General features: G+C 41.5%; 1 protein-coding gene across 3 annotated transcripts in view; it reads right to left on the bottom strand.

The window, feature by feature from the left end:
* Positions 1–1,969: 1,969 nt before the first annotated feature.
* RSPRY1 (ring finger and SPRY domain containing 1) overlaps positions 1,970–15,836 on the bottom strand; it is a 37,013-nt gene continuing 23,146 nt past the window's right edge. For all 3 annotated transcript variants that reach the window (XM_081963027.1, XM_081963028.1, XM_081963029.1), the window contains exons 8-15: positions 14,906–15,037; positions 13,267–13,382; positions 10,819–10,962; positions 8,514–8,625; positions 6,516–6,618; positions 5,231–5,383; positions 4,904–5,008; positions 1,970–2,895 (exon numbers count right to left, since the gene is read on the bottom strand). In XM_081963027.1, the coding sequence (XP_081819153.1) occupies positions 2,799–2,895; positions 4,904–5,008; positions 5,231–5,383; positions 6,516–6,618; positions 8,514–8,625; positions 10,819–10,962; positions 13,267–13,382; positions 14,906–15,037 (962 nt within the window). In that variant the 3' untranslated portion in view covers positions 1,970–2,798. The remainder of the gene's footprint in view (positions 2,896–4,903; positions 5,009–5,230; positions 5,384–6,515; positions 6,619–8,513; positions 8,626–10,818; positions 10,963–13,266; positions 13,383–14,905; positions 15,038–15,836) is intronic.

The raw sequence follows: 15,836 nt of genomic DNA on the forward strand, positions 1-15,836 counted from the left end.
TGGAACCCTGGCAGAATGGTTATAAGTCGAGGACTACCTATATTGCCGATCTCTTATTGGAGGGCTGTGCAGGTTAAAATAAGCAGTACCATCCTGGTGTCCAACAATAGTGTTTTGTACAGACAACCTGCACTACAAAGCTTTGGGAGGCAAACACAGGAATAACATGGCAATTTTAGGTCTCCATTTGAAAGCAGAAGGCCGCATTGCTTTTTAAGGGATTCGGAAGGGTTGCTTTGCTCAAAAGATTGAAATACCCTTAAACAGCTTCATCAAACCCTCCTGCATTGTTTCTCAACCTTGGCAACGTAACTGGCTGGGGAATTCTGGGAGCTGAAGTCCACATATTTTAAAGTTGCCAAGTTGGAGAAATGCTACCCTACTGAATGCCACAAATGCATATAGCAATAGCACTTAAGACCAATATACTGCTTCACAGTCCTCTCTAAGCGGTTGACAGAGTCAGCCTCTTGCCCCTAACAATCTGGCTCCTCATTTTGCCCACCTCGGAAGGATGGAAGTTCTGAGTCAAATTTGAGCTGGTAAGAATCGAACTGCTGGCAATCAGCAGAATTAGCCTGCAATACTGCATTTTAACCACTGCACATCATGGAAGGACGGAAGGGCAATAGCACTTAAGACTTAGATACCGCTTCACCATGCTTTATAGCCCTCTCTAATTGGTTTACAGAGTCAGCCTCTTGCCCCCAACAACCTGGGTCGCCATGTCTACATATCATATACTTCTCACTCCCAATCCTACTGAGCAACAAAACCTTAGATTCCCCTTTTCCTCTTTTTATGAGATACATTTGTACGTGAGAATTTTTTTAATAAAACGTTCCTGGCATACTACTAGTTTTAAACCTAGGAATCCATTTTGAGGCAGAGAGCTGCTCAACGCTCAGCACGTGTTAAATATTAACGGTTAAATGACTCTCCATCCACTTTTAAGAATCTTTTTTTATGGGTCTTGTTTTGTGGTACAACTGCAAAACGGGGTCAACTTTTATTTCGGTAAGAGCTGCATTTCCCTGACTCTGCAAAAAAATAAATGTGCTAGCATGACGTATGACAATGTCCTAAACATAAAGAGGATTATGCAATTTCTTTTACTCAGTCTTTCCTGAGTACTTTTTCCAACCTTTTAATCTATTCTTCCCTCAAAAGCTCATCTGTAACGTTATAATGATATGCATCTTAAGAAAGGAATCAGTTACTGTATTTTTCGGAGTATAAGACGCACCCTTTTCCCTCAAAAAAGAGGCTGAAAATCTGGGTGCGTCTTATACACTGAATAGAGCATTTTTTGCCTCCTGAAACTCCGCTCCCTTCACCAAAATGGCCGTGCATAGCCTTTAGGAGGCTTTCAGAGTGCTCCTGGGGGCTGGGGAGGGCAGAAACTGCGTTTTTTTGCCTCACCAGGCTCCAGCAGCACTCTATAACCTTCCTAAAGGCTATCCATGCCATTTTTTTGGACAAAAAACAGGCCAATTTTTGTGAAAAACAGGCCGTTTTTGGCTCGTTTTTGCCCCCCCCCTCCCCCGGAGCACCCTACAAGCCTCCTAAGGGCTATTCATGCCCTATTTTTGAAAAATAAATGGGCCCGTTTTCACGAAAAATGGGCCCTTTTGGGGAGGTTGGCAAAGTGCAAAAAGTTTCCTTTTCAAAACCTTGCTGCGTCTTATACTCTGGTGCGTCTTATACTCCGAAAAATACGGTAATTGTGAAGTCAAGATTTTTTTCCCCCTCTCCCTCTCTCCTTAAAGGTCCAGTACAGCTTATTTCATGTCAGGATGAACATTTTGATATGGCTTGGCATTATCTTACAACTTTTGCTTCTTCAGAAACCCACGGGGAACTTGGAGCAAGATTGAGGCAGCTGTTTTACGGAAGTCGCCTGAGCCAAACACCATAATATAAAAAATAGTTAGGATCGTCTTAAATAGGAGTTAACCCAATCAAGCTATTTGCTATTCAAACATGTATTTCTTCAAAACAATATTAACACATCACTATTTTCAAATATACAGAACTTGCAAAAAACAGATTGGGTTTTTTTTTTTAAAAAAAAGCAATGATCAATGGTACCTTAAAAATACCTAGAATATCAAACTATCTCCAGTCTGTTGCTGCATTTATAAGAATTCCTCCTGAAAATTAGTTTTCTTTTTCTTTTCCACAAAATTGTAGGTACTGAAACTGAAGGAATTTAGAAATACTATGAATGAAAATAACCAATTTTCCTCAGAAATTAGTTTCTTCATGTAGATTTCAAGTCTCTTTAAACTTTTCCATGCTAACAGTCCAATATATATATGGGTTGTACTCTGACCAGCAGCAGGCTACAGTGACAAAGTAATAAAAAAAATGCATAATGGCTGCCGAAACAAAGGCATGGGGAAACAGCTACGTCCCCGTTTTAGGAGATTATGCATTAAACGTTTCCAGTGCAAAGTCTTCAGTGTGTGTGAGTGGAAGGAGTTGAGGAGGAAAGTCAAAAAAATTAACCAGAGAAAGGAATGAAAAAGGCTTTCCTAACAGTCTTGAATGAGGGATAAATTAAATGGTAAGTCAGCTTTCGCCACCAACTTTCATGGCCGCTAAAAGAAAGCATCTCGCGAGGATGAGAAGGTGCAGCAATTTTAACAGGCTTCCCATCCGTGGGCCTTATGGGGATGAGGCTGGGCTTCGGCCTGGGGAGGGGAGGAGATGGGGCTTGTTTTGAGCTGCCTTTCTTCTGGCGCTGGATGGAATGGACCGGAGGCAAATCCACGCAAGAGACCGTTCTCCCCGTGTCATGAAATGTGAGCAATCTGTCGGACGCGGGTCTGAATTTCTTGCCGACACAAAGGGCAGGTTTCTAGTTGCAAGGCACATTCCATGCACAGATCGCTGAAAGAGACAAGGGCGCAAGAGAGGTTATTAAAGATGGTTTCTTCCAGAAGAGCATCAAACAAACTTTAAAGGGGGTAAAACATTTGCAAAATATATTGAGGGTTATTGTGGGTTTGGCCCAGGCACCTCTAACTTGAAGGAAATTATTTGGAATGAACGGGGGGGATATAGTGCATTTTAGGGCAGGGACCTAATAATATGGATGTGGGAATGTATAGATCAGTGATTCTCAAATTGGCAATGTTAAGATACATGGGCTTCAACTCCCAGAGGTCCCCAGCCAGCATAGCTATCTGGGGACGTCTGGAAATTGAAGTCCATGTATTTTAACGTTGCCAATGTTAAGAATCACTGGCACAGATTTTAAGGAAGGGGCATCTGCAACATTTGTAATAGAGGAATGATTGAGTCTGTCATCTGCACCCCTATAACTGTCTGGTTTGGCTCTGCAACCCAACAAGACAGACACAGATATCAACAAATAATTAGATCTGCAGAAAAAACAATGGCTACCACCCTGCCTTCCATTGAGGTCCTGTACACTGCACGAATCAAAAAGAGGGCTGTGAAAATATCTACAGACCCCTCACATCCTGGACATAAGCTGTTTCAACTCATCCCCTCAAAACAATGCTATAGGGCACTTCACACCATAACAACTAGACACAAGGACAGTTTTTCTCCCCATGCCATCACTTTGCTAAAAAACTAATTCCCACAACACTGTCAAATTACTGTATTATTATTCTTCTCATCCTTCCTAGTACCTCTCTTCTCACTTATGATCATAACCATGTTGTTTGTATTTTTACACTTTATATTGTTTTATTTTTTCCTATTACGATTTGATTGCTTATTAGTAAACCTATGACTATCACTAAGTGTTGTATCTTAGGATTCTTGATGAATGTATTTTATCTTTCTTTATGTACACTGAGAGCATATGCACCAAAGACAAATTCCACACTCGGCCAATAAAGAATTCAATTCTAGAGTATTTTATTTAAAACGTAGGAATAATAATTGGATGGTGCCTGATTGGGCCATGTGATGGACATGTGGGTGCTTGGACTTTCTTTTGGGTGGGGAAAACCTGGAAGCTTTCAGCTTCGGGTTTTCCCAGATGTGCCAATAGGACATCTCTAATAAAAGGGGACTTTGAGGAAACTTAGAGTCTTCTTTCATTGGGGGTCTTACTTGGAAACCTGACACAGGGTTGATTTGGACACAATGCTGAATATTGCTTGGAAGTGGAGTACAGGTAGTCCTCGACTTACAACCATTCACTTATGATCATTCAAAGTTACAAAAGCATTGAAAAAGGGGACTTGGGCCCAATGTTCTCTCTTAGGACCGTTGCAGCATCTCCACAGTCATGTGATCAAAATGCAGATGGCCACTTGGCAACTGGCATGTATTGATGATGGCTGCAGTGTCCTGGGATCACGGGACTATCTTTTGTGACCTTCTGGCAAACCAAGTCAACGAGGGAAGCCAAATTTGATTAACGAAAGCATGATTCTTTTAACAGGAGTAGTGATTTGCTTAACAACTGTGGCCAAGAAAGGTCGTAAAATTGAGCGAAACTTCCTTAACAACTGGCTTACGTTTAGCAACAGAAATCTGGGGCTAAATCATAAGTTGAGGACTATACACAACTTGTTTCCCCCCAAAATAAGACCCAACTGAAAAATAAGTCTAGCTTTTTTTCAGGATCCTCGTAATATAAGCCCTACCCTCAAAATAAGCCCCAGTTAAGGACATCAGCCAGATGGATGCATTTAGTACCGTATTTCCCCGAAAATAAGACCTAACCGGAAAGCACTAATGCGTCTTTTGTAGCAAAAATTAATATAACACCTGATCTTATTTTCGGGCAAATATCCGTATATCTAGATCAGACCTGCACAAGGGTAATGGAGTGTGTGTGTGTGTGTGTGTGTGTGTGTGTGTGTGTGTAAAATTACAAGAAACGTCAATCAAAAGTCACTGTTTCTCAAAATACCTGTGTCCACAAGGCCTGAGTTCTGTGTCAGCTATTTCATCGCAGCAAAGCGTACAGCAATTTTCTCGAATGCTCACTTGCTTTAACAAGGCCAGGCGTCTATGTCTGAAGATTAAATAGGAGGAGGTGAAAAATAGACACACAACTGACGTTGTCGTTCCTATTTGCACTAATGTCTTCCTTGGGTGAGGGGTTAATGTATTGCTTACTAATGTAAGCAAGGCATTAATTCCTCACCCAAGGAAGGCAATCATTTACCATCTGCAAATAAAGGGAGGATGCAGAGCATAAAAGTGCATCCCAGCCTTCCAGATCCACGCACGTTACCTTGGTAAAATGATTTTCTCTTCCGCTGTCAGAAACGCATAATCGTTAAAGGTGTTAAATTTTGCAGAGGGAGGATATTTGAAAGGCCTTGCTCCAAAATTGAACTCACACTGTTGATAGGACATGAAACTAGCTGCAGCGAAGAAGCCGGAACTGTGCAATAAAGGATGAAAAACAAAAATCAGTGCAATGCCACAAGCTACCTATCAAGAGTTAATTCTTCATAGTGAGAGGCTGGGAAACACCCATGACACACAGCCAATGGCTGTGTGTCTTTTGGGGCTCTCCAAATCCTGGACTACAACCTTCATCATCCCTAACACTTCTTTTAGAAAAGGAATGCCATCAGGGTAGCATTCACCGCTGGAGGTGTTGTTTTTATTTTTTAAGGCTTCTGATGACTTCTGTGGCTAGGAGTAATATTTATCAGGATGGGTTGATGGGCATTCTCTGCATCTATGTTTCTCAACCTAGGCAACTTGAAGATGTGTGGGCTTCAAGTCTCAGGATTCCCCAGGCAGAAAAGGGTGACCTGATTTACAATCATCACAAGGGATGGCCGTGTATGGGCAGGCCCCATTACGGTTGTAACTTGTGGACAGCATACAGGTGGTCTTCAACTTATGATTGTAATGGAGCCTGTCCATCACCATCGTGACTGTCGGAAATCAGGTCACCCACCATTGACCCAATTTTTTTCTTTTTTGCAACTGTTGTTAACGTGTCACTTTGAACAATTGCCTGTCTTTTTCTTAGCAGCAGGGACTGGGAATTCAAAATTGTTGTATCCCATTAAGGAAGAAGCTGTGAAATAAGCTACGAGAAAACTCAACAGGGATGGAAAAAACAGCCATAGAAAACACAAAACAAAGATCTCCCCAAGAAAATAGGCTGGTGGAGGAAGGGAAAGAATAACATAGGAACTGGGTCAGCTGTGCTTGAAAATAAAAGAACTATTTTAAAAGGCCAAAGCAAAGCCATACTAGTGTTCACAACCGAGAATTTTAAAAACCATGATTTATTACACAAGCCATAGTATAATACAGTATTAAATCAAAATGAGTGGATTTACCCATCATGCTAAGTTAAAACACAAGCCAATAAATCCTCACTGGAGATTAACATTTTGTTTGAATCAGACCAATCTGTATGTACAGCTGGGCTCCTTCGGATACTTCAGGTTCTGGGCCTCCCCAGGGTCAAGTCTTATTTTACTAAATATTTATTGCTAATTCTGCAAAGATGGACATCAAAATGGGCATCGCCCTCAGAAGAATGAACTTACATAGCTGATGAAAAGACTTGCTTCTCAGCAGGAAGCTGGTTCCCGTTTAAATAAAAAACCATCTTCTTCTCTTGCAAGTCCAGTAGAAATCCTATCGTGTCACCTGAGTTAACATAAGAAAGCAAGCTATTGAAACACAGGAATCACCCAGACACTATCATTGTATCCTGCAAAAGAGGAAATAGGGAGCTCGGGTCTTTTTTTTTTTTTTCCAGAAAATTTTATTGGTTTTTAAAAACATTTATAAGGAAAATGGTAGGTGGAATGGTATACAAATTTTGGCAGTTGCAAGTATGGCAGACTCCCTCCAAACTCATAAGATACATCTATGTATAAAACATTAATACAAAAACGTATAAAATCAGCATATTAATTCTATTAAAAAATTTCAAGCAACTTATATATTATAATATATAGTCTAAATATAATTTATTATATTTAGGGAGCTCGGGTCTTATCTGACTACTGAAAGGATCCCAGTAGCTGGGTTACATTTGTGCTCCCCATAACACTCAATACATACGATGCAAGGGGCTTGAAACACTTTATGGATTTGTGTTTCCATCTTTCCCACTTTTGTGTGTTTCTATCCCTATGTATAAAAACCTTTCAATAAATATTCAGATATGTGGAGAAGATAAATGACTGTTCCCTGTGTATTTACAAATTAAAAGCCAGTCTTGCAAACAGGGACACTATCTTGGAATAAATGCTATCTTCTTCCTTTTAGCAGTTTTTAACATATTTATTCCACCTAATAAAATCAAGAAAACTACCAGCACCGGGTGTTATCTCAACCAGGATTTCTAAACCTGCTTCAAATCCTTAAGATAAAAGCTAAATCAGCATTAGAGTTGATATTATTCTAGAAATAGTGGTAGGCAGGGGGATAAAAATTCATACATGAAAAAGAGAAAAAGAAACAACCCAGTTATGAAGTTGGCTTCTGATAATGCCAACTATGATTTACTAGTTGGGTTACTAGCAGCATTCTAATCAAAAAACATTTCAACGTATTGAAAAAAGGATTTAGTAAGGATTACACAGAATTTGACTGCAGGAGCATGCTCTCTTTTTAAAACCAAACTATTTACAATTTGCAATAGGGGGAGATGCTGCTAAAGTTCCACCCAAGATGAATTAATATGTTTATATCTTAATAGGTTTGACATATTAAGAGAAGTATGGTGCTCATCAATGTGTGATGTTTCACAATATTCAACCGTGTCATAAATGAATGAATGACAAATTCAGGCTTGCTACACTGCCATCTTCCAACATCCAACACGCTGTCTATTGATTTTATTCTGCCTACCAAAACATTAGCCTACTAATTGGCTACAGCAGGGGTGTCCAAACTTGGGAACTTTAAGACTTGTGGACTTCAACTCCCAGAATTCCCCAGCCAGCATGGCTGGCTGGGGAATTCTGGGAGTTGAAGTCCACAAGCCTTAAAGTTCCCAAATTTGGACACCCCTGGGCTACAGTATTTGCAATTTAATCTGTTTCCATGGAGGAAGGCCTCCTGAACTCACAAGATCACCGCGGAAGCACTGAACTAATAATAAGCACAGGAAACAGGTGTACAGACATCCCCATAAAACGATTACTGGGGAGCGGGACTCCTGCAGCTGCAGGTATCTTGCTCCATTGTTCAAAAATCTTATTTAATGACATTTTCCTTCCGGTTTTTAAGTCTCTGTGGTAGAATCACAGACAGGAAGGGTCCACTGAGCCCAACTCCTTTGCTCGATGCAGCAATCCAAATTAAGCCTGCCCCCAAGAAATGGCTGCCCACCTTCGGGTTGAACCCCTGGAGCAAAAGGAAGCCAGATATTTGTAATTGGTTCCACCTGCTCCCGTGGTAAGATTCTCCCAGTGCTGGAAATTAGATCATTGTGCTATGCTCTACACTCCAGGATAACAGAAAAGAAATGAGGACCAACTGGCTAGTGACACAACTTCAGCAATGAGAAAACAAGTGGGACAATAGCATACCTTCTTTCCAGCATGGGTGGGAATGTGGTTTACTTCGGGCATTATACCAGATCAGCTGCCTGCAGCCGTCGTAAGCACAGGAGTATTCATCGTCCCCGATACCATAACCTTCCTTCAGGAAATATAGAATACAGTATTTCATTCTCTGAATTTGACCCAGAACCACTTCAACAGTTTTTTTTTTCCCCAGTCCTTTTTTTTAAAATTTAAAAAACAGTATTTAAGTAATTGCATCTTTTCATAAGAATGTAAAGACCTGCCATGCTCTTCCTACACAAATTATTTGCTTAATAATCAGGAGGATCTCCATATGATGCAGGCATGTGTGTTCTGATATAACTGAACGAAATTTCCCCACTTATTCTATGGGTCAAAGCATAAAAGGATAGGGCTAGAAGTTGTAAGAGATCTGTCAGAAGGAACTCTAAGAGAAAAGATGGCTAAACTAAACAATTTAGTTACAAGACCCTCGCCTTCCCAAAATATCAATATTAATCAGGATAGAGCTGGAAAGGACCTTGGAGGTCTTCAGTCCAAACCCCTTCTCAAGCAGGAAGATCCTATACCAGGGGTGTCAAGCTCGCGGCTGTGACATGACGTATCAGGACTTTTCTCCATTTTGCTAAACTGGGCATGACCCATGTGTGACACATCTGGCCCAGGAGTTTGACAGCCCTGCCCTATACCATTTCAAAGAGGTGCCTGGTCCAGTCTTTTCTTAAAAACCTCCAGTGATGAAGCACCTACAGCTTCTGAAGGCAAACTGTTTCACTGGTTGATTGTTCTCACTGATGGGAAGTTTCTCCTCTAACCCTAACCCTGCCCTCTGGTGCTTTATAGAATAATTTGACTCCTCTCTTCTTTGTGGCAGCCCCTCAAATCCTGGAATACTGCTGTCACGTCACCCCTAAATCTCCTTTTCTTTAGACTAGCCAAACCCAAATCCTACAACCGTTCTTCACATGTTTTGGTCTCCAGGCTTTTGATCATCTTAGTTGCGCTTCTCTGCACCTTTTCTAAAGTTTCAACATCTTTATTGTAATGTGGTGACCAAAACTGGATCAAAACCAAAACAATTCTGCATAGCATAACAGAACCTTTTTCCCTTCTCCACGTGACTGGGAGGAGACAACCTTGAACCTGTTTTCACAGGAAGGAAATGATGGGCAACAAGTCCATCCCCACAACCAGAGCAAGAGAATCATGTCTTGATCAGATCTGCTTCAAAGTGAAGATTAAGTTGAAAGAAACTGAAGAGCTGAAGATTGCCAAATGAGCCTGGAAGATGAACAGGGCTCGGAACTTCTATCTCCCAGGTCCCTGTCCAGAGTCCTCCCCCCACCCACCCCGCCTTATGAATGGCCTCAGCCAGCATGAAGAGCAATACCAGCAGGGTGAAGGACTCACCATGCCCCCTGCGTGAGATGACTACCTTCTCTGCTCTGTGGGAAAGATATCAGAAACCAGCGATTTCTTGGTTTCCACAAATACCTCAGTACAGCAAAATCTAGGAAAATATTGCTAGGATGGGTAGTTCAGCAAACATGCCAAAAAGTATGCTATCCATTTAAGTTGTGGTCCACCAGCGGCCAGAGGAGGTGGTGTCAGACTCAGACAGTGAGGAGGTAGAGGAGGAACATGTGCCAGGCCTGGAGTCTGGGGAAGGCTCTGATGAGGGCTCTGTGTCGGAGGCAGAGAGGGGGACAGGGCTGCCTGACAGTTATCAGCTGCCTTCAGAGTCAGACATCAGTGAGGCAGAAGAACAGCTGGAGCCTGTCCTGATGTGCGCATGCACAGAGCTGCCAGGAGAAGGGGACAGCTAAGAAACAAGGGCTGACTCAGGAGTAAAGGCACAAGTGGATGGTGAATGGCCCCTCCCATAGGGAACAAAGAGGAGCAAAAGGGGAGTGGAGTTTGCAGGAGACAATTAATTCAATTCATTAGGGTGAAGATCTGTTCCTGACCTCTTGCCAAGTAATTGCTGCTACAGCTTGGCGTTTGGAAGGTATCGGCCTGGCAGCTTTCCAAACCTGATAAAAGCCTGTAGTTGTGAAATCTTTTAAAAGATTATTTGCTGGGTCTTTGCTGGAGAGGAATTCCCTTTAACCTAAATAAAAGAGGTTTTATCGGGACAAGGAGTCTGCCTCATGCTCTTGGGAAGCCTAGGTCAGAACAGTAAGTTGCTTTCAAGTTAAACTTTCAGAGGTGGGATGAAGATGTGAGAGGATGAGGGGGGGGGGGGACTTGTCCGGTGCCACTTCAATTTGGTAGACAGATTCCCACATAAGACAAGAACAGCACTTACGTGATTGAGAAACTTGCTGTCTTTAGTAGCCCATCCTATCTGCATCACTCCGGAAGTAATGACTGTGACTTCATAGTACCAAGCTCCAGAATCTACACAGAAGGTACATCGGACACTTTCAAAAGACGAAGCATCGCATCGGGCCTAGCGAACAAAAACGTGGGAGGGGAGAAAAGTAAAGTCCATGTGCAAGTTGGACACCTCAGGGAGCACCGAAGGGCACAATAAAGAGCTCAGCTTCCCAATCTTTTAATGTCATATTTGTTGGGAGAACTGTAAGTCTCATAAACCTCAACCAGCACAGTCAAATGTCTAGGAATCCAGGGTGCTAGATTACTATTCGTCTTGAGGCTCGGAGCTGGAGAGGGCAGCCCTGATACAGAAAGGAGGAAGATGTGCAAAGAATATCGAGGAGGCGTGATGTCAACCATTCCTGCCCGTCGTCTAGCAAAGAGAGACCCCTGGCCCATTGTTTTACCAAGAGGACAGTTTACTAAAGCTTAAGTGGTCACAGAAGTATTGAAGCTGGATCTGGCATTTTTACACGCAAAATGATACAATTAGTTTTCTCTTTTTCCCTGCCATCCCCCTATTATCCATTAATGTCCAATTAGGTGCCCGAATATTGTTTGGGGAAGGGACCCTCAGTTTGCGGGCTTTCCAGCCTTGCAATCTGATGAATGACCTTGGGCTGGTAGGTGTTTCTCCTGCCTGGGGCTGACACAGCTTGGTTCTCCTCCTCCTCCCCCCCGCCATTGCAAAATGTCAAGACTATCAGTAAAGGATGCTTGGCTAGCAGAATGGCAGCCATGACACATGTACCTTTAATCCTCATTTAATTGCCCTGTTTAGTGACCATTTGGAATTAAAACAATAATGAAAAAAAATCTACTCCAGGACCGGTCCTCACACACAGAGGATCTTTGGTGTCCCCTTAGTCAGGTGATTGAGATTTAGTTGCTTGCAACCAGCAGGAATGTATGACTGCCACGGCATCCCATGGTTACGTGGCTGCCATTGGCATGCTTCACAGCTGGGCAACAACAAAGCGGAGTCAATGGAGAAGTAGGCAGCAAAATTGCAAGTTGTGGCCACAGGATGCTTTGCTTAGTGACCATGCTGCTGGGCCCAACTATGATCTCTTGGGGACTACATAGATGTGAAAAACTATCATTTTGAATTTTGACAGAAATTCAAGACCATAAACCAGGGGTGTCCAAACTTGGCAACTTTAAGACTTGTGGACTTCAACTCCCAGAATCCCCCAGCCAGCATGGCTGGCTGGGGAATTCTGGGAGTTGAAGTCCACAAGTCTTAAAGTTGCCAAGTTTGGACACCCCTGCCATAAACATTTCACTGGACTCTCTCTTGAGATTGGAAACACCCAATTCCTGAAGAGGAGTTTGGTTTAACCCAGTGATCGACACATCAGGTCCTGAACGCAAGCCTTTCGTTTTTAATTTGAAAAGCTAAATTGAATTTTTAAACAAGGCAGGCAAATCCCGACTCGGCCTTTTCCAAAATAGGATGCCAAGTTTGATGGGACATGACTTCCCTGGAACCTTTCCTCCCTGCACAGGGAGCTCTTGACTTACAACCATTTGCTTAGTGACTTGTTCCAAGTTACAACAGCACCGAAAAGTGACGTATGACGCGGTTCTCACATTTAGAACGTCCATAACATCCCTATGATCATGTAATCAACACTTGAGCACTTGGCAACCAACATGTATCGATGACTGTGGCAGCATTCTGGGGTGATCGCCATTTGCATTTCCCAGCTGGCTTCCGACAAAGTAAAGTCAATGGGGAAACTCTGTATGCTTAACACAGGGGTGTCCAAACTTGAGAACTTTAAGACTTGTGGACTTCAACTCCCAGAATTCCCCAGCCAGCATGGCTGGCTGGGGAATTCTGGGAGTTGAAGTCCACAAGTCTTAAAGTTCCCAAGTTTGGACACCCCTGGCTTAACAAGTGCAGTGATTCACTCAACAACTATAGCACAAAAGGTCACAGAACTGGGGACGACTCACTTGTTTAGCAACGGAAGGACTGGTCCCAATTATGGTTGTAAGCCAAGGCCGGCTTGCCTGCATATTATATATCTCCATGCACTTAGTAATAAAGAGAGCCCATCTCCCTTTCTCAAGCTCAGATGGTGAGACAATCTAGAGTGATCTATCTATTTTGTGTCTCCAAAGAGCTACAGATCTTACCCAGCATGCCTTTATAGTAGGCACTTTCCTCCATTAATTACATAGAAATGTTTTTTTTTTAATGCTGTCTGATTTGAGTTAAAAGCAAAATAATTAAAATATACACTCTGAAAGCAATATGTGTCTTTTAGTTCATAGAAACACCCTCCCTCTAGACCTCCCCTGCTATTCATGGAAATTGAGCAGGCATAACGGTATTTCATAATGCACAAAAACACACACACAAGGCTACCTCCAACCCATGCGGGGAGATCTTCAGATATTCACTGACATCATTGCTGTTCAGCATGGCCCTAATATTGGTGAGGTCGACTTTCTCGTATGTAAACTGTCTCCCTTCTTTCAAAACTGCAGGAAACAAGAGAAAAGGTTTTAAGGGTTATCCCAGCAATGTAGAAATGGTAAGCTAGAAAACAGAATTCAGCTGTCCAAATCCAGTTATTTAAGAATGAATCAAACACTTTCTGAATAAGCAACTATCCCTTTAAATGACAGGCATTCAAAAACTGAATTCTTTACAATTTGGGCTTAAGGGGAATGAGCCCACATGCTAAATGCTTCCTGCTTGCCTTCTGCCAGCAAAAGCAATTAAGCATAACTGCTCCATCTGTGGTTTGCTTAGCATTATGTGCAACTGGGAATCCCTAGCTGATTTTTCTTCTAACAAATTGGAGTCATTAGCTTGCCTTACAATTTTAGCATGTCAAAAGAAGACCAAACCAGGGACTATGATTTCTACAAGTCTCTAACCAAGATGAGAGAGGATCCAAGAAGCCTGCAAAGAGCAGATACTACTATACAATATTCCCCAAAATGCAGTTATATATTGAATTTAAGAGTGACGACTCTTAAATTAATATTGGCTAGGGATACTATAGTTAGCATTTCTCCAGAAGGCTTCTTTCTCTGATTAAACTAGAGAATATAACAAAGCCAGTGAATCTGTGCTTCTATATGCATTCTATTAACACTAGCTACATTTAGGTGCTGGCAAGAGATTATTTTCAATTTACCAATTAAGAAATTCAATTTCAATGGCTTTTCATTAATGAAGGTCTTCATCTTCTGAAAATTGATACGGTATTTGTTTCAGAAATGAATTAGATTATCTAATAACCTCTGCATTCAAAACAGGACAATAAAACTGGTGTCATTTTGTATCCTTTCCCCTCTTGAGATGGGTCTCAAACCAATTTGTCTTTTTGGCTGACATTACTTAATCTACAAAAGAAAAGCCTGGAGAACCCAATTTACAGACTAAATGAACAGTTTAGAATCTCCAACTAAAACCTCCAGTCAGAAAACTCAACTATTTACCATTTAAAATAGACAAGTTTGTGGCTATGTTTCATTAAGACACTTGATTAACAGTGTAAATTGTATCTGCCACTTTCTTCGGAATTAACAACAGTGGAGAATTGGATCTATAGCTAAATCCCAGCACAGGTCCTAAAAAAAAGACCTTTGCCGACATGGAAAAATGTGCTAATCCACCTGTTCCTTTTTAGTAATGGAGAATCCTGATAGGTTGTAATCTTCTACAACCAGAGTCTCCAAAGCTGACATCTTTATGACTTATGGACTTCAATTCCCAGAATTCCTCAGCCAGCGTGTTGAAGTCTACAAGTTTTAAACTTGCCAAGTTTGGAGACCCCTTGCTCTACAACAAAACAATGTATTATTTCTATTTGTCTAATTTCCCAATTTGTATTTTATTGTGCCTTAATAATCACCATTACTAGTGTGTCAGAATTCTAACCAAGAGAATTAGTGTTGTGGGTGGTTACTTTTGCTGCAAACACTAGACATTTCTAATAACCATGCTGTTTTCAAACATCTTAACTTCAAGGTAGAAATATATTATTACTTACATAGATTGTCTAAACTCCACTGAGCACAGAATCCAACTTGGCGTTTTAGATAGTCTGGATTATTTGTCCATTTCTCTAACAAAACCAGCTGATCACTGATGCAGGTATCAGAAACTGTCGTTTTATTCTCACCTGGAATTGGAATGTGTTCATAATTATGAAAAAAAAAACATGATCATTAAAAACCCAGCATTTCCAAGAGGAAAAAAGGCTTTTGTGCTTCCCCCCCCCCTTTCCCCCATATTCCCCATTCTCATACTATATAAATTCCACCATAATCCATTAAAGTTTCAGCAGCTAGTAGCTGCTGGCAGAGAGACCGGGCCAGAGGCCAAGAAAGCAACTCCAGCTGGAAGTCATCATCAGGAGCTGAATTCAGCTCAGAGACATTTTGATTTTACTATCCATGTCTTCTTTAGGATACACAAATGTTTGAACGCAGACAGGGCAGGTCAAGCCAGAGGCACGTCGGTTCTGCCCCATTTCTTGGTAATGAATTTAGTCCCTTGCAGTTTTGAAAATTTGGGGAAGAAATCCTCAACAGCTCCCTCAAGGTCCTAATGGATGATGGAATTTCTCATGATTTTCCACCCCTGAAGGCCACACCTAGGGGTGGCTGAGGATTCAAAGCTTATGCTCTCAATTTGACCAGCTTTCCTGCTTTCTCCACTGCCATCTCCAGTGGTGTCAAAAAAAAAAAAAAAAAAAAACAGCAGGAAGGAGATCTTGGCACCCACACAAATTGCTACCTGCTGGTTATTTGCTTAGAACACTGATGCTACCACCACTCCTGACCATAGCCAGGTAAGATTTTAGAAGAAAGGAATAATTTCCAACCCCTGAAGACTTTCATTATTATTATTATTATCATCATCATCATCATCAATAATAATAATAATAATAATAATAATAATAATAATAATAATAATAA

The sequence above is a fragment of the Natrix helvetica genome (genome assembly GCF_964273705.1).
Source record: "Natrix helvetica genome assembly, chromosome: 10".
Taxonomy (NCBI): domain Eukaryota; kingdom Metazoa; phylum Chordata; class Lepidosauria; order Squamata; family Natricidae; genus Natrix; species Natrix helvetica.